The following is a 22,790-nucleotide window of genomic DNA, read 5'->3' as shown; positions in this document are numbered from 1 at the left end:
TTAAACCCAGGGACGTTTTACCCCTGAGCTAAGACCCCAGCCCTTTTTATTTTTTGAGACAGGGTCTCACTAAATTGCTTAGGGCCTCCATAAGTTGCTGAGGCTGGCCTTGAACTTGTGATCCTCCTGCCTCAGTCTCCCAAGTTATTGGGATTACACACGACACCACTGCACTGGGTTTCCACATGAATTTTAGAATCATTTGATCAAATGCAATAGCACCCTTTATTAATCTTAAGTAAGCTGTTATCTTTAATATAAAAACATCACATCCATTAACATGATATTATTTCCACTTAGTTAGACCTTCTTTGTTCTCCAGTAATGCTTATGGCTCTTCTCCATAAAGCTCTTGCATTTTTTTCCACCAGATTTCCTTTAAGGTAGCATAGAGTTTCAGTTGCTCCTGTTAGCATAAATTTTTTCTATTACAATCATTGAATGGTTGTTAATGATGCATAGGAATCCAAATGGTTCCTGTATATTTATCTCTAATTGAGAAATTTTGCTGAGCTCTGTTATTAGGTTTTATTTATATCTCTTGGATTTTTTTATGTATACAACATTGCTTGCATAAAATTTTTCTTCTACCTCATTTTTTCTTTCTTGCTTTATGCCATGGTGGGAACACCCCATACGATTTGGATAGTAAGAGTGCTATTTGGCATCCCTGCTTTATTCTTTAATTTTAACAGGATTACCTCTAAAATTTTCCCAATAAATATGATGAGCTTTTGATGTGTACCACTTATCAAGTTAAAAAAATCTTTCTCCTGTTCCTATTTTGCTAAGGTTTTTTGTTTTGCTTTAAAGTAGAAATGCACACATAACTATAATACTTTCTTTGCACCTATTGAGATGATCATACAGTTTATCTCTTTTAATATGTGAACTTATCAATTATAAAAGGCTTTTTTATTTAAACCATCATTGCATACCCAGGGTAAGCCTTTCCTGGTCTTAATGTGTGTGTATTTACTATATTGGTGAATCTATTATTAATATTGTATTTAGCATTTTGAAGCTATACTCAAAAGTGAGGTTGGTCTACAATTTCTCCCTGGTGCTTTCCTTGTCCCATTTTGATGTTAGAGTAAACTAGCCTCATAAAATGAATTGAGTAGCTTTCCTTCTTTTCTTGTTCTCTGAGGTTGCTTATGTAAGATATGTAAGGTGGGATTAACAGTTTTTGATGCTTTTAGTAAAAATTGCTCACTTAAGACTAGTGTATATTTTGAAAAGGTGAGGACTCAGTTTATGTAATATTTGTTTATTCAGGTGTAGCAGGCAATCATCTCCTAAAATAGCAATACTTTTGATATTTTATTTAACAACAGTCTTTCCTTCCTTTTTCCTCCCTCCCTCTCTCCCCGTCTCTCTCCTTCCTTCCTCCCTCCCTCCATCCTTTCTTCCTTCTTCTCTCCCTCCCACTCTCCCTTCCTTCCTTCCTTATTTTCCTCCCTTCCAGAGAGCATCCACAAAGGAGGAAGCTGCTCTGAATGGCAGATCACTCTCAGGAATAAAGTGATAAACGTGATTCACTAGTATAATTTTTAATACTATTCTCCTTGTTTTATTTTAAGAGGGGGAGACTAAGCAGTTATTTCTGCTCAAAGTTGTTTCTTTAATAATTTTCTCATCAAAAATGTTACATGAGCACTGCAAAAAAGTCATAAAATATAGATAAGCTAACAGAAGAAAATGAGCCCCCATCATCCCAGCATGCATCACAGTTAGCAAGTGTATGTTCTTCCAAACATGCATATTCACAAATGTAGGATCTATGAACACTTGTTTTTTTTTCACCTGAGTTTTCATTCAACATTTTGACAATGATTTTCCATGTCAATAAATATATATCATCTTTTTTAAATGACATTTTTGTCACCATTATTTCTATCAGTTCCCTCTTTTAAATTTTTTTTTTTTTAGTTTTAGAAGGACACAATATGTTTATTTATTTTTTATGTGGTGCTGAGGATGAAACCTAGTACCCCACACATGGGAGGCAAGCGCTCTACCACTGAGCTACAAGCCCAGCCCCTATCAGTTTCCTCTTGATAGACTTCAAACTGTTTCCAGTTTTTGCTATTGAGAATCTGGGGAAAATAGCAAATGACTCAGCTCTATATTTTGGGGAAAGTTGTCTAAAGGTATGTTTTCGCACATGATAGGAGTCCCTGCTAATGCCTCTTCCTAGACCATGAGATGGCTGGAGGCACTGAGGAGGAGTCTCAGAAACAGACCCTCTGGTTCTTCCCACCCTCTTGTTCATTCCAGTCCTCCTGGCAGAGGTCTTCTTATCCAAAGTCAGTTAGAGAACATGCTGAAATTAGAAGTCAAAGGTGGCTCATAAGGATGGCTTTGCCCTAACCCACTGGCTGAAGACAGTTCAACAAGAGCCAAATATAGCAGATATCAGGCCCTGTGTCCTAGCTGCCAACCACACCCTGACCTTCTCATGCCTACAGCCAAGTCTGATGGACCCTGCCCAGGTGGAAGAGGCACAACTGAAGCCTGTCTGTGGTGGCTGAAAGCCCCCTCCCACCATGAGCCCCTGGCCAACCCTCACTCCTTCCCCCAGGGAGGATGTCCTTTGCATTCATCTTCACCTCAATCCTTTCCGTGCTGCACTGTAATTGACTCTTCTTTCCACACCTGGGGCTGAGTTCTTGGGGACTGATGCTCAGATGATTTACGTGACATTACAAGTGCCTGCTTTGTAGAAGTAATTCAATAAATGTCTCTTAAATGAGTGATGAAATGAGTGATTTACCATGGTCTTTCTCATTCCTTGAGGCCCACATTCTATCTGTTCAGGATCCACAGTTGGAAGTAGGTGTGTATTGACAAAATGCAGATTGAATTGCATATACTCCAATGCCTTCTCACCTCAGCATAGGATTTACCCCTTGCCTTTCACTCCATGCTACCTGCCTGGCCTAGTCTTCACCCCATCAAACAGCAGCATCACTTGGGGCCAGATGCATTGCCTACCACACCCTTAGTGTTTAATTCCAGCAGGAACCCTCTCCATGACAGTAGCACCTATCCCTCCTGCCACGCCTAGAGCCTCCCCATTTGTGCCCCTTCACACTCATGAGCTATTTTAATATCGAGGAGTTGTTGGGCTTGGGAATAGCACAAGCCATGTTCTGTCTCTCTGGCGATCCTCTCTCTCTCTGCTGGCAGCTCCCAAACTGTTCACTACAGCAGGCGCTCAAAAACCCAGGCTCAGGCCACCAGACTGCTAACAAGGACGCCAGTAGGATGCCATATTCAGAGTCATGGGAGGATGCCAACAGGGTAATATGTGAAATTAGTAAGTAGACTGAAGCAATAAAAATGTCAGTCTGGAATTCAATTTTTGAATTCCACCTATAATGTTAAAAAGCAGGAAATAAAATGGATCAAAATCTAGTCTAATTTGGAAAAATAAAATGTGACCTGAGGCAGTAGGTATCTGAGTCTAAAGGACTGAGGCTCCTGAAAGATACTATAGTTAAATACAGCAACATTTAAACCCTCAGTTTAGTAAGGTTACAAAAGGTTAAAAAAAATAAAAAAGCTGTTAGCTATATTAGGGAAGTTAGAACAAATGAGGGAGAATAAACCAGAAGGTACTTCTGGATGGGAGACATTTCATAGATAGAACTATGTCTTGTTCAATGTTCTACTTTATTTTGGAGGGAGGGGTAAAATATGAATTTTGTACAATGATATTTTGGGTTTCAGTCACATTGAATGTGTAACAGCAGGAAAGGGGACGATGTAATATATTACTTATAATATCCCTTATGTATATGTTGTAGTAAAATTGTTGGTTTTTTTTTTTCATGAATTTGAGATCTGAGACAAGAGTCAAATCACATTTCTAATTTCTGCTGGTGCCAAGCCTATGGAATGACAGTGTTGAGGGATGCAGTTTGTAGATGGGAGGTGGGATGGCCCCTGAAGGGGGTCCTGAGATGGCTCCCAAGTTCTCCAGGGACACCTGTTTGGATGGAGCTAAGGGTCAGACCCATTCATATTGCCCAAGAGAAAGGACCAACCAGCAGTGGCAGCCTGACTTCCTGGAAGTTACTAAGAACTGTGTCTTTCTCTGAGGCTTCCTTTCTAAACTAGATTGTCCCTGTACTTGGTTCTACAGCAGTGAATGGCTTGGAATAAAAATTTTTAGACCTTAGGGTAATGTAAAACAGTATCACCAAAAGGCTTCACCATTTCCCAGCCAAGTCACCAGGTATAGTCACTCAAAGATGCTGAGAAAGGCTGTCCTGAGGAATGGAGAAGCCAGGATGTGGCATGGGGTTGCTCCCCAAAGACAGGGAAACACAGACAGCTGATCAGGGAACCTGACTCAGGCCACTGAGCTGGGAGAGGACAGAATCAGCTGCCAGTCCCACCCCTGCACCCCCAAGTACTCATGGGGGCGCTCATCCTCACCTTCCTGATTTCTTGGCCTGTTAAATGAAGAAGCCGACTAGATGATTCTGCTGATTTGTTTTATATTCTCAGTTGTAACCCCTACAGAATCAGAAACTGAATATGTGCATTTTTTTTCCTTAAAAAACCAGCACAGGGCAACATCAGATGTGAGCATGGGCCAGGTCACCAGCTTTTCTTTTTTCATGTGCTAGCTCCCTGCCCTGCAAACTCTTGCCCTGTTCTACTCTTGCCATCTTCTTAAATGGAGTGCCCCCTGCTTTGAACAATCTGGCCTTAGAGCCTCTAGCTTTCCCTTCCTGTGGCTTTCCTCCAGCATGCCTCCTTCTCCCCCTTTTCTTTGGGGCCCTTGACTCCCCAACCAGGCCTCATCCTGTGCTGACCACAGAGCACATGGGGCATGCTGGCTCTCCCCATACCTCTTCCTGTGCTGGCCTCAGTGCCCACAGACTAAGCTGCAGACTGGTAACCCTGCCAGGCCTTCCAGCCCCAGCAAGCACTGATGCAGCTGCCTGTGGGAACTGTCTGGAAACCTCAATGCCAGCTCTTCCCACTCGGCCTGGCATCCCCGTGTCTCCAAGAGAAGTTGCTCATCCTTCCTCCAGGCTCACCCCATTTTGCTTTGTGTATCTTCTCCCTAGATCCAAGTATCACCTCCTATCCTCCAACAACACCTCCCCACAGTGGGGCTTACTCAAGGACCTCCAGCCTGGCTTCATTTGCTTCTTCCCTGGCAGTTTCAGGATGGGGCACCCTTGACTGCTGTGCCACCAACATGTGTCAGGAACTTGATACTGATTTTTTTTTCTTTTTGTCAGGTGGGTAATGTGCAGATGTTGTAACAATGTTTAGAGGAAGGCACATCTCACATGATAGCATGAACACCCAATCATCACGCTTATGAACCAAAGGATCTTGATAATGAATTTAAACCTCCAAAAGCAAATGGCAACTGGTCAGCCTGGGGAACTGTGGTTTTGTCCTTCCCTGGCTTTCACTCGGAACTTGATAGTTACTGCTGTTACCAATGCCATAAATGGTCTTTTCTCTTTTTCTTTATTTTCTTTTTTTCTTTCTTTATTTCCCTTCTTCCTTCCTTCCTTCCCTACTTCCCTTCTTTCTTTCTTCTTTTTTTTTTTTTGGATTGCTGAATACTATTTTAATGTATAGCTCACTTTTTGGTTTTATTTTTGATTAACATGTATTAATTATACATAGTGAAGGAGTTCAATGTGATATTTCAATATGCATATATGCATATGGTATCCACTGATCAAATCCAGCCTCCCTTTATCCAACCCCAACCCTCTTCCCAATCTCTAGTAATCAGTATTCTACATTTGGATCCTCTTCTAAATACATTTCCATATTTGAGAAAGAGCATGTGGTATTCTCCTTTCTGTGTCTGATTTATTTCACTTAACATCATATCCTTCAGCTCCATGCATTTTGCTACACATGACAGATTTCATTCCTCTTTATGGCTGAATAGTATTCTGTGGTGTATATGTACCACATGTTGTTTGTCCATTCATCTGTTGACAGACACCTAGACTAATTCCATATCTTTGCTATTATGAATAGCAGTGTAATAAACATGGATATGCAGGTGTCTCTTTTGTATGCTGACTTCATTTCCTTTGGATATACCCAGGAGTGGGATAGATGGATCATGTGGTAGATCTAGTTTTAGTTTTACTAGGCATGCTCCCTACCACTGAACTATAGCCCCAGACCTCTAATTTTAGTTTTATAAGGAATTTCCACACAGTTCTCCATAGTGGTTGTACTAATTTACATTTTCATTAATAGTGTATGAGATTACACTTTTTAAAAAAATAGACATTTTTAATTGGAGTAAGATGGTCTCTTGTTGTTTTGATTTGCATTTCACTGATGGCTAATGATATTGAACATTTTCTCATTTATTTATTGGCCTACCAAATGGTCTTTTAATTGTCTCTGAGAAGTGTTTGAAAACATGGGAGGGCATTTTTTATTTTCACAGTGTGAGTGGGTGTTTTTCAGGCTGTTGGGAGCGGGCAGGTATGCTAACTATCCTGTAATCCAGGACAGAAAATGCCAAGGGGATTGCCCTGAGACACCTACTTCTCAGTCTTCATCTAACCTGGCCTCCAGCAGGTCTCTGTCTTCCTGATCACAGCTCTGTGTCCTTCTCAGACTCCTTCTGGGCTCCTCTTCTTCTGACAATGCCTTAAGATTGTGTGTTCTCCTGGGTTTCCTTAAGGCCTTCTCCACCACACACTCTCTATGAGTGATAGGTGCCACTCCTCTTCCATGTGTTGATCCCTTCTCAATATGGCCTCAATCCAGTCTTCTCTCCAGAGGTCCACCCCATTTCTAACTGCTTGCCTGGTTTCTCCACCTGTATTCCCAGACCCATCAACCTCCACATGTTCAAAATCTCATCATCTTCTTTCTTTACCCCCAGAAGCCCTCTCCTGGTATTAGGTGTGACTGCCCCTTGCCTCATGTCAAGACAGGAATCTGGGGGCCATCCTTGCCTTATTTCTCTCCTTTAGTTCCCACATCTAGTGGGGTACCAGGCAGTCTATTCAGCTCCCTTCATTATCTTCAAATGCATCTGTTTTCCTCACACACTGCGTAGCACAGATCCTCATTATTACCCACCTGAATGCTTATCTGCCTCCTCACTCATCTCTCTACTCCAGCTTCCAAGCCTGGGTGCAGCTTGGATCATGTTAGTCCTTTAGAAGGAAACTTCACTAGCTTCCCAAAACCTTCAGGATAAAGAAGAAGCCTCTAGAGCAGGGCACAGGCCGCTGAGCTGATGATCTATCTACTGTTCACCCACTACATGTCTGAGTTTTCAACTCTGGGCTGCACTCTGGTCTTACCTGTACCAGAGTATCTCATGCCTGGTCCCTTTTTGTCTCTGCACATTCAGTCCCTCATGCGTGGACAACTTAACCCCTCCTAGCCCAATTCCTACTCAACCTCCAGGGCTCCATTTGAAGGACCTTGGATCTCTGGGTGATTTCTCTACCCGTAGCTGCCCTCCAAGCACACTCATTCCCTTGTATAGCAATCTATCATCCATTAATCATCCACTAGCTAGATGTGCAACTTAATCTTCCCAACAGTCTGTGAGCTCCCAGAGGGCAGGAATCGTGGTTTATTCATGTTCCCAGCAGCTGCATCCCAGGATTGAAACACAGAAAATGTTCATTATACGAATGTGTATCTCTTAGTCCTGACATTTTATTAAAGGCATTCGCACTCATGTCAGGAACAATAATGGTAAGGGGAACTGGCATATCCTTGGACACTGAAACCTATTTCCTCCAACTGGGAGCCTGAGGCACCATCACCATGCTCCTTCCCCAGTGAGAGGGACCAGGGAAAGGGACTATATTTGCCACATTACTCCCTAGACTAACTGGCTACTTTTATTTTTTTAACTTTTTAAAATATTTATTTTCAAAGTAATACATAGTACATTATTACTTTCAAAGTCAAAAACAAAATGTGGCCTCTTCTGGCCTGCCTCTGACGTTGGCTCTTTAAAGAGAAAACATTTTGAGCTGTTTTAGCTGTTTCGATGAGTAATTACCTCTATGTATTTAAATTACATGCTTATACTGTTAGTTCTTGATTTTATTGACTTTCAATTTCCTACTATGGAAGAAGAGAATTTAGCTCTCTTCCTCATTCATTTCTCCTTCCACCTTCCAATTTGGTTCTCTTTCAACATTTGGTTAAATCACACTTCAGCAATTATATGACTGGGATTTAGATGCCACTCACAGCTTAGTCATGGCAGTCTGCATTTCCTTTCTTATTCGTCTTGTTTTCCCAGGAGTTAACACTTCTTGTTTATCTTTTGGTTAGTTTTCTATATGTCTGGAGTTTACTCACTCCCAAAGTTTCCAGCAGAATATAAAATTTTTCCTGATAAATTCAAACACATCAACTACTTGACTACTTCCATTTTTTTCCTTGGAGGTCCTCCTGGGAACCCTGTCCCGTCCCCGTACCTCATATCTGGGCATGTTTCCCTCTACATCTGATATAGGCTGTCATCCCAGCTTCTCCTTCCTTGTTCGCCTTTTCTCCCTGTGTCTGTCTCTTGGTTCTCAGATTCTATGGCTCCTCTTTCTTTATATCTTGGTTTCCAGTGCAGCACTGTGACTAGCACAGATATCAGTAAACTACCTTAAAACGCCAGAGAAGAAAAACAGAAAATATGATGTAGGTTCTTCTATATACACTTAAAGTGCAACTGTTTAAAAATGTAAGCAATATCTACCATGTCTCACAATGACTTTATTCCACTTATGCACTTGACAGGTGGCTGCGCTAGATTGAGAACTCGGTCAGGAATCATTTACCTGGAGGATGCAGAGACATTGTACCACTGTTGTCCAGCGCTCTGGTTGCTCTTTAGAATACAAGTATGTTGGTAAAAGGCCTGATTGATTTTTCTGGAAACTTTTAAGACTTTTACTTCAGGACTAGTCTCCAGGAATGGCCACACTATTTGGAGTTTCTGCTGTCCTAGTCCCTCTGATGCCCAAAGGGCTCCTGAGGGAGGGTAGGGGCCTAAGGCTAAGGAAATGGAGAGGAACTTCTAGTGTCCCAAATGCTGCAGGAGAAGGGGACAGCAGGAGGAGGCAGAGAACTGGGACCAGGGGCTTGGGGAGGATGAGGAAAAGTCAGGAGGAGAAACTGCTTGTGGCAGGAGTTGGGGGCAAGAGGGATAGGGCCCCACAGGGAAGCACACTTTTCTCTAAGTTTCAGATTTTTTAAGGTTCAGAGGGACTATTCCTCTGGGAGGAGGGGCCCACAGAAGCTAGGGCAGCAATGACTGGATGACCAGCTGCAGGCCAAATGACTTTGGAGAGAATGGGCCTGTCTTATGGCACCCCTGCCACATGCCCCTGATGTCCTGACCATCAGGCCAGTGACTCCTTGTTCCTTGCTTGGCCTTGATTCTTCTAGTTATCTTCTAGTTATCATCCAGCTTCATACGTTGCTCAGACTACGTTCCACTCTCACGGGGCTATGGAAATTTGACAGAGATATTTTTTATGTGGAGTTTTTCTTTTTCTTTTCTGAGGTATTGAGGCTTGAACTCAGGGCTCATGCATGCTGGGCAATTGCTCTATCATTGGGCTACATTCCCCCAGTTGTTTTTTTTTTTTTTTTTTTTTTAACAAAACAAAAAAGCACCCAGGATAGTTAGAAACAGACTTCTTTACCCATCCCTGAGCCTCATCTCATTATTCACCTACTCCTGGGTGAGGGGAAAATCTGGGTGAGGGGTACTTGGGAATAGCCCATGATCTTACTGCACTCGCTGGGCCTAGCATGTGCTATGTATCATTCTTAGCACCATGCCTGTTTTTCTTGTCTTGTTCTGCCTCATCTTCTCTGATCTCTCCTTTAAAAATCGCACTGGTCATATCCACTCATTTGCAAATAATTAGGAAAGACAGTTTCTTAATAATAAGGGAACTGCTTTCCACTTGAAAACTAAGTAATTTTTTTAAATGAGAGAATAGTCTATTATAGTTTTTGTATATGAAAAGGGGTCAAAATAATAGTTTTTTAATAACATGAACCAATAAAATAAATATAGACAAAATCCTGGCTGATAGGGAATACCAATCACCAATGGTGATTGGGACTAAGTTACAACTGGGTTAAGTTGCTGATAAATATGTCTAACCAGTGAGCACTTCTTTTTCCTACAAGTTTCCTGACAGGGCTTCCTCTGTTTGGTAGGCTAGAGTGGAATGGGGAGGTAGGGAGATAAAAAAGAATTGGGGCTACCATATGGTCTCTTATTTTCAGCTCCAAAATATACAAGAAATCTTCAATTAAATTTCTGTCTAATTACATTATACATAATATCACACAATTCCTCAATGAATTTTTTTGTGGGGGAGAATGATGGAATCATGTTGATGGTGGCAACCTGAAAGCTAATAATCCTGTTAAAACAAACTTTAAATGTTCTTATTTTCCCCCTAATTTTAGAAGTAATACAAAATCCAAATATATAAATGAATATTGCTCATATTTAGGACAAGACTGAATTATAGAGAAAGGGTCACAGAGAGAGTGAGGGTCAGAGACACCAGGTGTTCACATGCTAGTCAGCAAACAACTGCAAGTTCACATTTCAAGAAAGCCAAAAAGGCAGAGTCCACAAGCTCACCCAGCAGGTCCTATTAGCCTGCAAGGCACAGTGCTGTTGGCCGGTCTGTGACCTCAAATATATGACTTCATTACCTAACCTGTCCACACTTCTTCATGTCCAGGTGGGGACCATAGGAGAGGATGGTGATGGGTGGAGGCACCAGAGAAAGAGGGAGTTGAAGTCAGGTCAGTGATGAGCGGGAAGAGGGCTGAGGACAAAGCCTGAATGATCCCCACTAGGTGGGTAGGGGAAGCCCATGAGAGCACCTGGAAGAAAAGACAGAGGAAGAAGAGGAACTGGGACAAGAATAAGATTGAAGGGAGAGGAAGGAGGGCACTGGGACGAGACTGCCAGAAAGTCAGAAGGACTAGCAGTAGACTAGACTGCTGGATCACTCTTGGCTGTTGCTTTTATTTTGTTTTATGGTGCTGGGGATGGAACTCAGGGTCTTGTACAAGCTAAGCAGGCACTCTACCATGGAGCACACTCCCAGCCCTTGGTTGTTGCTTATAAAACATTTCCTGCTGAAAGCTATGTACACTTACTGAGGAAAAAATCTGGAAGAAGAGAACCAAGAAGGAAATTAAAATTACCAATAAATTTGTCACCTGGAGTGATTTATTTTGTCTGAGCATTAAAAATAATTTAAGTGGTTATGTGTGTGAATGTGAGGGGTGTTTCTTCTCTACTCCATATACAAAAGGGTGTGTGGACAGGGGTATGTGTGTATGCATATATGTATATACATACATAAAACAAAATTGAATGGCAAAGCATCTGCCTTGCATTCGCAAAGCCCTCGGTTTGACCCCCAGTTCCAAACAAAACAAAAAACAAAACAAAACAAAAAAAAGAACCCCACCCAAAAAAATAAGATTAAAAAAAAAAAAAAAAAAAACCCTTTTCAGGGCTGGGGTTGTGGCTCGGCAGTACAGCACTCACCTAGCATGCCGAGGCCCTGGGGTCAATCCTCAGCACCACATAAAAATAAATAAATAAAATAAAGGTACTGTGACCATCTACAACTAAAAAATAAATATTAAAAAAAAATTGATTGTTGATCCTTTTTTGTATAACATTATAATGTGAACACTTCCCTATACCATTAAATGTTCTTCAAATTAATAAAATTTGAATAACAGCTGAATAAAATAGTATACTATGTGAAAATATCATTATGTATTTAGTTATTCAGTAAATTAATATTGAATATTGAAATTGTTTATTTAGGCTGTATATTGAGTTTTGTTTTTCTCTTTAATTCCTGCCTTTTGGAGCAGTTTTATTATTTATTTATTTTCCCAGCACTGAGGATTGAACCCAGGGGCACTTTATACTCAACTTCAACCCCAGTCCTTTTTATTTTTTTAAAAATATTTTTAGTTGTAGGTGGACACAATACCTTTATTTTATTTTTATGTGGTGCTGAGGATCAAAACTAGGGCCTCATGAGTACTAGGCAAGTGCTCCACCACTGAGCCACAACCCCAGCCCATACCCAGTCCTTTTTATTTTTGAGACAGAGTCTAAGTTGCTGAGGGTCTTGTTGCTTGCTGAGGCTGGCCTTGAACTTGTGATCCTTCTACCTCAGCCTCCTGGGTTGCTGGGTTTACAGGTGTGCACCATGGTACCCATGTGGGACAGTTTTAAATAGTAAAAAGTGCCACTTGCTTTGCAACTGGGATAATTCAATGTCTCTGACTCTGTTTCTTTATTGTAAATTGGGATTAATAATACCTGCCTTATCCATGTCATGGTTTTGCTAAGAGATCATATGTGAAGGATATTTCATATATGAGTTCTTAAGAGTTTACTTTGGGTGACTTGGTGGCCTCTAGCAGAGCAGGGAAAGGTGAGGGAAAGAAAATGGTCTGGATTCACTGTGCTGAGGTCTCTCCTGAACCATGAGGAAAGGCCCAGGGTCTCTGGAAGATGAGAATCTTGATCAGGAATAGGACTGGGCTGGACTTTGGCTTCAGGGAATCTTCAGTTTCATGTCATGAAAATGAATGGTCTTTTCCAAAAGAAAATGTTTTGTCAGAAAAGAGTAAGGCCAAGACCCCGTGGTGGGGGACACAGCCATGGGGGGGTCGGGGGTAGGGGAGGAGCCAAGAGGGTAATAATTATGAGGGAGATAGCAGTAGCCATGGAAGAAAAGCACAGGGAAATCAGGATGATATACAGGCAGGGAAGTAAAATGTTTTAAAAAATGGGGAAGAGGTTGGGATTATGGAAATCCAGGTTCTGGGCTCTCTAAAAATTGTCCCTGTTTAAACTTAGCTCTGCCAGTGTCATTTAACAAGAACTAATCAATGAAATATGAAGTTAAATCCTGAAGGTAGAGAGGCCTAATGCAGATAAACAAATTTCCCAATTTCTTTACAATTAAAAATTAATCCAAAGAAAAATAAAACACAATTGGAGAATTAGAGGCCGATAAATTGTCTCTTGAAGCTAGTAGCTATTAAATATTAAAGTAAATTTACCTTTCAAGTTGTCACTGGACATTGTAAAACCTACCAACCCCATCTCAAATATTTTTAAAAAGTAATAACCTAAGGATTCCATGTAGGGCTCCTCTGACTGAGAAAGGGGAGTGGGCCTGGCCCAGGGCAGGAGGCTGCTGGGCCAAGTGCAGGTGTGGGGGGCTGTGGTGGTCTGATCTCTGGGTGGATACATACAGGTTGAAGAAACTTAAGACAGGAAAAGGAGGCAAGAGGTAGGGGTGGTAAGAACACAGTGGAAGGTGTCAGAAGGGAAAAAAAGCAGCAATCTTTTGATATTTTAAAACCTAAAATGCCTCTGATCCTATTTTTTAAAGTTGTGTGTTTGGGGGAAAGGATAGACAAGCTAGAGAATGTAGTCTCCAGTTGCAGGGCAGCCAGATGTTTTTTGGATCCCCACGTAAACATTTCAGAAGGGTGACTCTTGTTCTCTTATCAAACCCTCTTCTTTCCCAAATAAAGCTCTTTCACATCTTTTCAGGGTTCCTTTTGAACTACTCTCTTTTCTTTGGAAAAACTACATCTGCTTCTGTGGCTCAATCCAATTTTCTTCTTTGTACTGTTTTCACATAGTCCACCTTGAGTTTGCACTCTTGTGGTCAGAAAATAATGTCACTAAAAATCAAAAACCTAGAGACAACTCTGGAAACTAAATATGAGCCATCTAGCTCAGAATCTCAGCTTCTTTCCACTAATGCTGCAGCCTCAGCTTCGAGTTTTCTCTCCCATGTAGTCCCAGTGGTAACCATGCCCTGCAGAGTCTACATCTGAAATTACTCTAAATGTTGGTGTGAACAAAATTAGACCCAACTTAAGTCCACTCTGAAAAGGGAACGTTTGTCTTTGGTATTGTTCTTCACTCTGTTTGTTGATCTTTTTTTTTTTCTCTCTCTCTCCTCTCACCAGACTCCCATGAGGGATGCCCATGGCTCTGAGGTCTTTCAAGGACCTTTTCTCCCTGGCAGATGCTTTGTGCTGACTCTCCCCCTCTTCTCTCCTTCGGTGGTTTGAATATGTTTTGTTCCCTCTAAAACTCTGTTGAACCTTAATTGCCAATGTAATAGTACTGACAGATGGTGGGACCTTTAAGAAGTGACCTGGTGAGGGGGACATTGCCCTCATGTATAGGTTAACATCCTCTCTGAGACTGGATTAGTGCCATGAAAGTGGGTCATTACCTAGTGAGGCTGCCCCTTGTGTTTTGTCTCTTTCATACGTGCCCTTTTGCCCCTCTATTTTCCTACTCTGTGTTGATACAACCATCAGATGCTGACCTTCCCAACCTCTAGGGCTGTGAGCCAAAATAAGCTTCTTTTCTCTATAAATAACCAAGTTTTAGGTATTCTGTTATAGCCACAGAAAGCAGACTAGGACACCTCCCCAAACACCCTTTACCAGCCCCTGTTCTGGAGCCTAAACCAGCCGATCCTTGTCTATGTGTTATTGGGTTAATGCAGGGAATGTCTGCAGCTTATAACATCGTGAGATACAAAGCCCTCAGTAAGAGAGGGAACCCCAGGGTCAGGGTTCTGGGCACTATGGAAGTTGAATGAGGATGAAAAGCAGCCTGGTGCATCCATCAATCTAACTATGTAGCCCACCCCTTACAACAGAAATGTCTTTGGATTCATTTCCATGTATGAACTGTGTAATTCTGAGCAAGTTACCTTTCTGTGCCTTCATTTCCTAATCTAGAAAATGGGACTATTTATAGTCCTTAGCCCAGAAAATGGCTTGGTATGAGGGTTAAATACCATACAAACAATTAACTGAGTCTCCAAGACATTGAAAGTTCTTAGTATATATAAGATAAATAATAAAAATGTAATATATCACTATTATTTCACCAGTATCAGCCCTCTAGGGATGGCCCTTAGCTGGCAAGAACATCTTTGTGGTTTCTCATCTTGTTTGACCACCACTCTTTAAAACTCTAGTTTCTCTTACCAGGCAACTCTTATCCCAGTCTTTCCTCCCTGATTTTATCAATCCAATCCACAGAAAATCAAGGAACCAGGCCTCAAATGTGGTAGGAAAGCTGCCGCAGACAGCCACCATTCCTCCCTCCTCTATTCTATTCCATATTTGCTTACCTTCCCCCACAGAACCCACAGACCCCAAATCAGGAGCATGGGAAGTGCATGTTCACCAGCAATAGCTCTTTACAGAATTTTCTGCCTCATGTGAAACTGAATGCCTTTACTATAAAAATCTAAACAGGAGGTCTCCACCGGCTTTGTATTGCTAACATGCTTCCTTTTGGGGGCTACAACAGTTCACAGAAAGCATATTTTACTTTTGAAACAGAACCTAGCAGCCAGTGGTTGCCCTTGTGGTTTTTCCACAGTTTAAAGCAATATTGGATACCACTAAAGTGCCTCCCCCCGCCCTGCCTGAGAACTGAATTACAAAATCCTGGTTTCTATTAGGGTGTGTCTAGCACTTTCTGTGCTGCCAAGCCCTCCATTTTTATAGCCTGCACACTGGTAGATTTTCCATGAACAGGCTCAAATTTATTCCCAGGCAATGATGTTTAGGAAACCCAAGATGAACATGAAGATTGTTCTAAAGTAGCCTCAGAATTTGTGCCATGCAGTTGCCTAAAAAGAACATTTCTGATTTATTAAAAAACATATTATACTTTAGTATATGCAGAAGGAAAAGAGTATTAACTCTTCTTATATGTTTTTTTTGGGGGGGTATTGAAAGAAGTTTATATTTTAAATTCTTCCTTCTTTTCTTCTTTGTTTCGGTGGTGCTGGGGATTGAACCCAGGACTTGGCGCATGCTGGGCAAGCCCTCTACCACTGAGTCACACCCCCCATCCTACCCTTTTATTTCTATACTGGTATAGAATACAGCCCAAACACCCACCTACACAGGCATTTTACATAAAGAGTTGGAAGGCAAGTGACTGAAAACAAAACAAAATTATTTATATAGTATTTTTATAGAGATTTACATGTGGATTCCAAAAGGAGTCAATGGTAACTCTGGAGGAAAATGAAACAGAAAAGTGCTAATGGAAAGTGTGACTATAATTTAGTTTGGCTGACAAATGAAAAAGCAGGTGTTATATATATATATTTTTTAAAGAGAAAAATAGCATAGGAAATACAGCTTTATATGTACATATTGCACACATTCTCCATTTCCAGAAGCCTTCCCATAAAACTCCAAAACCACATTGCCCCACTTGCCAAATCCTACATTATTTATTGCTGGTGCAACCCAATCTTATAGTTCGTTTCTTTTGTGTGTGTTTTTCTCTCCCTAACACAGCTACAAACTTCTTGAAAGCAGGACCACATATAATTTCATTTCTGTATACTACCATAGCATCCAGCACCTCTCTGAACAAAAAAGATGATCTACCAATATCTGTTGGATTGTGGGGACTAAACAGTTGAGTGCAGAGCTATGAGGTCTAGGATGACTAATTTAATCCAGCAGTCTTCACTGTCTTAAAGAGGTCTAGGTAAAGTTAGCAGCTCAGCAGCCATCCACTGAATTCAGCTGGTAGACAGGGCCATTGCCACTATTGAAACTTCCCTAAAGAATCAGGTAGGTCATTGTGCTATCATGTACTATCCAGATCCCCTTCAGGAATGAAAGACTTCCTCCACGAGTTTCTAGGAGATCTGCCTGCAGAAGCCCACAACTGAAGGGAACAGTCTGACTCAAGGTCACACATTATTAGAAGGTCTGAGTCCCTCATCCCACCTCAGGACAGCTCTGAAGGACCATCTAGCTCCAGAGCCTCCTGTGGGCTCTTCTGAGACTGTCATTGGGTCTACATTGCTGCTCAGCTTCTCCCTCTGCCCAGTCTGGCTCCCTCCCCCGCTTCCCTTCTGCAAGTATTAATCCTAAGAAAAGTTCCAAATAATCCTTCTACATGATAACCTCTGCCTCAGAATCTACTTCCTGGGGAACCAACCTACAACACTATCAATCCATGCATATTCCATCCATCTATCTATCCAGCCAGCCAGCATCCTGCTACTGTATTTAGGGCACCTGGGTGGTGTGGAGGTAGGTAATACAGAAGAAAAAGATCCAATCCTTGCCCTAAGGGAGCTAACTAATAGTCCAGTACAGGAACAACTATAAAATATGTAATATTAAGTGGCTGGTGCCAAGGGAGAACACATAAACAGTAACATCGTTGAGGGTGTAACCCTAGGCAAGGGAGGTCAGGAGTCTTCACACACTGGCTTAGCTGTGACTATCGGTACCTATGTACTGCCTCCCCATCCAATTTCAAGCTTGGGAGGACAGAACAGGCTGTGTCCTTATCTCTATTCACACTCCCCATAATTTCTAACAGAGTCTAAGGCAGTGCAAGAAATCTTAAAACACCGGAAACAACACAGCACAACACTGAAGGAAAGCTCTGGCAGTTCTAATTTATAGAACAGGTTTCTGGTTGCTAGTCTAGTTTTTAAGTGAAAAGTTTTCTAGAGGCTCCTCAAAATGCTTATTCACTACTAGCCCAGTAACATCTTGGGAACATGAAGAAGTACAAGTCATGGTCTTGACTGTCAAAACAGCTACAGCTCCTTGTGTGGAAGAGTCTGAAATCTTGCAAATTTCAAAAACAGGAACAAGAAATGGGAATATGACTAACAGCCAATGGTATATCATCCCCGTGCAGTCCCTGCCCTTACTTGGCCAATCTATCCATCATCAATCTGTCAACAAAGATTACTCAATGACCTCTATCAGGAACCCAACCATGGGAATAGAAAATCCCTAAACCTCACAATCCCTCCAAACGAAGGCACCTGCGGAGTCTGCTGTCTAAAGAGGAAAAGACCCTTTAACCAAAACATTACTGCCAAGTGTCTACAGGGAAAAGAGGTACCCAGTGCTGGTGAGCATGTACAGGGTGGCAGAGTCTGTCTTCTGAATATCTCTGCCTGCAGAACATCTCCACTTAGCTGTTCTGCCCTCATCCCAACTCAACATGCCACCATCTCCTTCCACTCTCCTTCCACTCCTTCTGTACAATCTGTCACTAACTTCTGTTGTTGATTTCTCTGAAATGCCATTTGCATCCTTCCTCTTCTGCCTTGCCTTAGTGCTACCACCCTCTCAGATATTGTGGCCACACCCTGGAAGCTTAGGCTCCAAGCCTAGGCAATCCCTGCACATCTCTATCTCTGCCAGACACACCTTCAGAATACCCAGCTCTCATTTGGTCATGTCTCTGCTTAACAATCATAGGTTCTGTCTCCCCAGCTACCATCAGAATCAAGTTTATAATTCTTCTTATAATTTACCTACATTCATCTCATTTTATGTCTTAGGACCTCCCGATATATGCCCTCACCTCCAGTTGCCTCCCTGTTATCTGTGCCTCTGCTCAAGCTGTGTCTGCCTCCTGAAATGTCCTATTGAATCTACCCATTGAATCTATCTACTCCTTGTTACTTTTTCACCTGGACCAAGCTGAGGACTTCTAGAGACAGGAAGGGCAGAGTTAGGGGTTGGCTGTTTTCTAGTTCTTTTTTTCCTCTTGAAGTTCCTCTACCATACACAGACCCCCTTTTTGTGGAAATGCTTTTCTTTCTTTTCTTTTTCCCCCCCGGTCCTGGGGATTGAACCCAGGGTACTCTGCCACTGAACTACACCCCTAGCTCTTTTTAAGTTTGAGACAGGGTCTTGTTAAGTTGCCTAGGTTGGCCTTGAACTTGTGATCCTCCTGCCTCCACCTCCCAAATTGCTGGGATTACAACCATGTTTCACAGTGCCTGGCTGGAAATGCTTTTCTGCAACACCCATCCAGGCACAAGGATGCCCCATCAGCTTAACCTAGTTGTGGGTGGAAGGAGCTCATCTGCCTTCAGCAGACTATCTTGGTCTTCCAAACCAGAATGGGGAAAAAAGCTGACATGGCTAATGTTTACTCCCCTGTTGCTTCTTAGGAAAGACTCTTAATCACTCTCGAGTTAATACACCAAGCTCTAGGATTTCTGAGAGATGGATGGTGGGTTTGCCAAAGGGAAGACTGCCAAGTTGGGTCTCTGGAATGAATCCAGTGTTCCATAAACCCTGCCTCTTTCCTAATCATAGAAAGAACCATAAAATGACAGAAAGGCAGCAGAGAGCTGCAGGCAGCAGAATGACACAGAATTATCACCCTGTGCTTCCTAAAAAACAAAACAAAACAAAAAAATGCAGATCAAGACAAATCTCATCCCCAGCCCCCAACCCTCTGTTCTGCGGGGTGTGATGGATCTTCACTGCACGATGTGGGAAGATTTGGTAGAGCTTCTTCAAAGGGGTAAAGAATGAGTGGCCTGTGAAGACTGCCTTGCTAACCAGCCAGTAGGTGATGGGAAGGAGACCAGGGAGATGGTCATGATGGACAAAAATGGAAGGGAGGGAGGCAAGCACCTCCCATGCCTCCTGCCATCTGGAAGGGGTAAGATTTCTGGGGGTGGGGAAGGGAAGAAGAAGCAGAGGGAAGGGCATTGTCACTCTTTTCCCATTTGAAGCCATAGGAAAGAAGGAACCCGTCCCATCTCTAGGTTGGCAGGTGGATTGAGTAAGAGGTTCTCTGTTTTATACAACTTTCCCTAGAGCTGGAGGAGAGGGTGGTGAAAGTAGCAGGGTGTGCTGTTCCCATCTTCATACCTTGAGCTGGAAGATGAATGCAGATAAGAGATGTGAACTAAAAATCTCTACACACACATACACACACACATGCAGGATGCATCTGCTGAAAAGGAAAAAGTTTCAAAATATATCTCTTCAGGTAATTATAGTAATGTGATCATAATGACAATATTACTAACTGCTTTATATACACCTAGTGATCTGTTTATTACAAATTAGTGTAATATAGTAGACTAGAGTTCACTATTTAGATGTATCCTTACAAATAATCCAATCAAGTGATAATCAAAATAACAGCTCCATTTTATTGAATGATTACTAGGAATACCTTTCATGTGTTATTTTATGTAATCCTCATAACCTCTTTGTGGTATTATAGTTATCCCCACTTTACAAAGGGGGAAACTGAGGTTGTAGAGGTTAAGTAACTTGCCCATCAAATGGAAACTTAAACTAAGGTCTTTATGATTCCAGAGTTCTGTCTCTTAACCTTACAAGGTCCATTTTATGGCTTTTTCACAAGTTCCAAGAGGGAAGGGAATTGAGGAGGTAGCAGTCTTACATCTCAACTCCCTACAAGGCGCGTACACTCACACATTCTCACTGTTATCTTTCTCGGTTGCAGACCCATTCACCTTGAAAAGACACAGGTCCACAAATCAATTTCAAGTTTCTCTTAAGGACAAAGGTCAATCCCTATGGATAACATACCTGCCAATTAACTGGTGTCTGATTCTGCAACAAGAATTTCCATTTGATAGGATGCAGCCAAAGCAAGATGGAGAATTAGAATCTAGTTTTAAAGCTTTGTCACAAAGGAGAATACTTTAAGACTGAAAATAATGAGACTGAATGACATTTAGCAGAATGGCTCATGACATTACAAAAAAATATTCAACTTGTGAGAGTCAAGCACATGAAGAAAGAAGAAATGATGGCAGAAAACAGTAATGTGCAAACAAATGGTGTGAGCTCACGAGAACTGGCTGCCCTGTTCTTCATCAGATGCATCTGACCTTAGTGATAATGTTTGCTGTCAGCTGTGCAGAGGTGCTTTGGGCATGAGCTGACATGAACATCTACAGGCAGGGATATTCAAAACTGAGGCAGGGTGGAGGAGAAGACACCAGGGTGCATGGGAGCTCTTTCCCACCCCTTTTCCCCAAATACCAAAGACCCTGGAGTTTTCCTGTCTCCCCACTTCTTTTCCCTCCTTCAGCCTAAGCATTTTTATCCTCTTGCCTCTCTCTCTCTCAATACTTAACTTCTGCCACCAGAAGAGGTTGTAGGTTGGAGTAGAGGTACCATGAAGAATTCTAGTTACTGCGATTGAGAGAGTAAATTGTCAGTTTCAATGTTCCCCCTTCCCCTTGAGCTCTGGAAATATACTTAGATGTACATGAAACACTTACTGGAACTTTTAAAGGATGAAAGAAGATTGATAAGCAACCTGTAAAGCCAAATCTTGGTGCTTTACAGTCAAAGATACACAGGCAGGTAAAGGACTTGTGTTTATGAATTATATCCTCACATATCTACACAAAGCAGGTGGCTCTTGCACACACACATTAATCCTCACATACAGGCATCTTGGGGATGTGTCACATTTCCTTTCTGCTAGTCTTCCTTCCCACCTGCCCACCTAAAGGAGATGACTACAGCTGCTCTATGAGGGGTATGGTGCAGCAGAAGAGAGTCACTGGGCCTTGGCTACTCCTTGTGAGTCTGGCAAGTCCTTTAACCACTGAACCTCTACAAAATGTAGATAATCATAAGGCTAGGTGCTATGTGGACGAAAGGGAATAATAATATGTGGGGTGCTATGCTGCCTGGCTCCTTAACCAGCCTTTCTGTACCCACTCCAGGTCGGATGGTGCCTCCGGTCATTTGGTCCCCACCCTTGGCACTCAGGTGTAACACTGGGGAAAGTGGGAATCAGACCCAGACCTCATTCTGTACCAGGAGGGTCCCAGCCTACAGGCACAGGGCTAACTTTCAGTGACGCATAGGTCAACGGGAGCTGGGGGCGCTGAAGGAGGGCAAGCGGTCCCAGGTGCCTGGACCTGTGGGCGGGGGGGCGGGGCGGGCTCGTGGAGGTGGGCAGAATCTGCGGTAAGTCGACCCACGGTTGTGGGTGGCTTCCTCCTGTTGCTCAGTATCAGGGAGAGGCGGGGGAGGACATTCATTTTGTCTCCTAAGTAAGCATCCTCCCATTGCTTCGATAACTATCGATTGTGAAAAGCCGGCGGCGCTTCTAAGAGGCGACGCCCGGCTCCAGTGCGCCCCCGCGTCTGTTTTCGGGGACCCCTCCTCGGGGACTTCCTTTGCCAGCTGCACGGCAGGGACCGCAAGCTCTTCTGCACTGGGTTGCTTATCAGCCTCGGGAACCGCAGCCACCAGCTGAGGCTTGACTCCTGCCGGTCCACTCGTGGGGTCTTTTCTTTCCAGTGTCCCCTGTCACGCCCTGGGACCCGGTCATCTGCTCGGCTGCGTGGCTCCGGCATCTCGGGTTTGAGCACCCAGCCGGCGCTTGGAAAGTTATTTCAGAAGGCAGATGTGTTGCAACCCTCTCTGCAGCAAACTACAGGACTCGGATTTCCTAAACCCTTCCCCGCCCCCACCCAGCCCCGGCGACCCTAGCCCGCCGCGGGGGACCCACAGCACTGAAAGCCATCCGCAAATGCACCTCCTCTCCCTCCCGCCTGCCCAAGTGCAACGGGATGGTGGAGGAAGCCCAAAGCAAACTCAAAGCGCCGAGCAATCCCCAGCCCTGGCCTGCAAGGGATCCAGCTACAGGGATCGGCCTCCCGTCCCGCAGCTCCGAGAAACACTCCAGATTTTCTGCCCCAGTCTCTGCTCCTCTCCAGTCCCAGTCCTCCCAGCCGGGTTGTCGCGGTCCCTCAGTACCTGCGGCGGTCACGGGCTCCCCCTCGCTCTGTTCCCCGGAATCCGAATCCATGCTTCAGGCTGTTGGCCGGACGTCCACCGTCGCCTGCCCGTCTGCGGGGCGCTGGGGCCGGCGTCCCGGCTCG

General features: G+C 43.1%; 1 protein-coding gene and 1 non-coding gene across 2 annotated transcripts in view; both read right to left on the bottom strand.

Annotated features, from left to right (window-relative positions):
* Positions 1–22,790, bottom strand: part of Tnfaip8l3 (TNF alpha induced protein 8 like 3) — a 35,603-nt gene extending 12,813 nt beyond the window's left edge. The window contains exon 1 of the mRNA XM_015480664.2: positions 22,666–22,790. Within this exon, the coding sequence (XP_015336150.1) occupies positions 22,666–22,717 (52 nt within the window). The 5' untranslated portion in view covers positions 22,718–22,790. The remainder of the gene's footprint in view (positions 1–22,665) is intronic.
* LOC125613430 lies at positions 5,259–5,360 on the bottom strand. Its single transcript, XR_007344003.1, has one exon. It is a non-coding gene; the product is annotated as a small nucleolar RNA U13 (small nucleolar RNA).

Source organism: Marmota marmota, unplaced genomic scaffold (assembly GCF_001458135.2).
Source record: "Marmota marmota marmota unplaced genomic scaffold, marMar, whole genome shotgun sequence".
Classification (NCBI taxonomy): domain Eukaryota; kingdom Metazoa; phylum Chordata; class Mammalia; order Rodentia; family Sciuridae; genus Marmota; species Marmota marmota.
The sequence above is the reverse complement of the archived record's forward strand: the minus strand, read 5'-3'. Positions and strand labels throughout refer to the sequence as shown.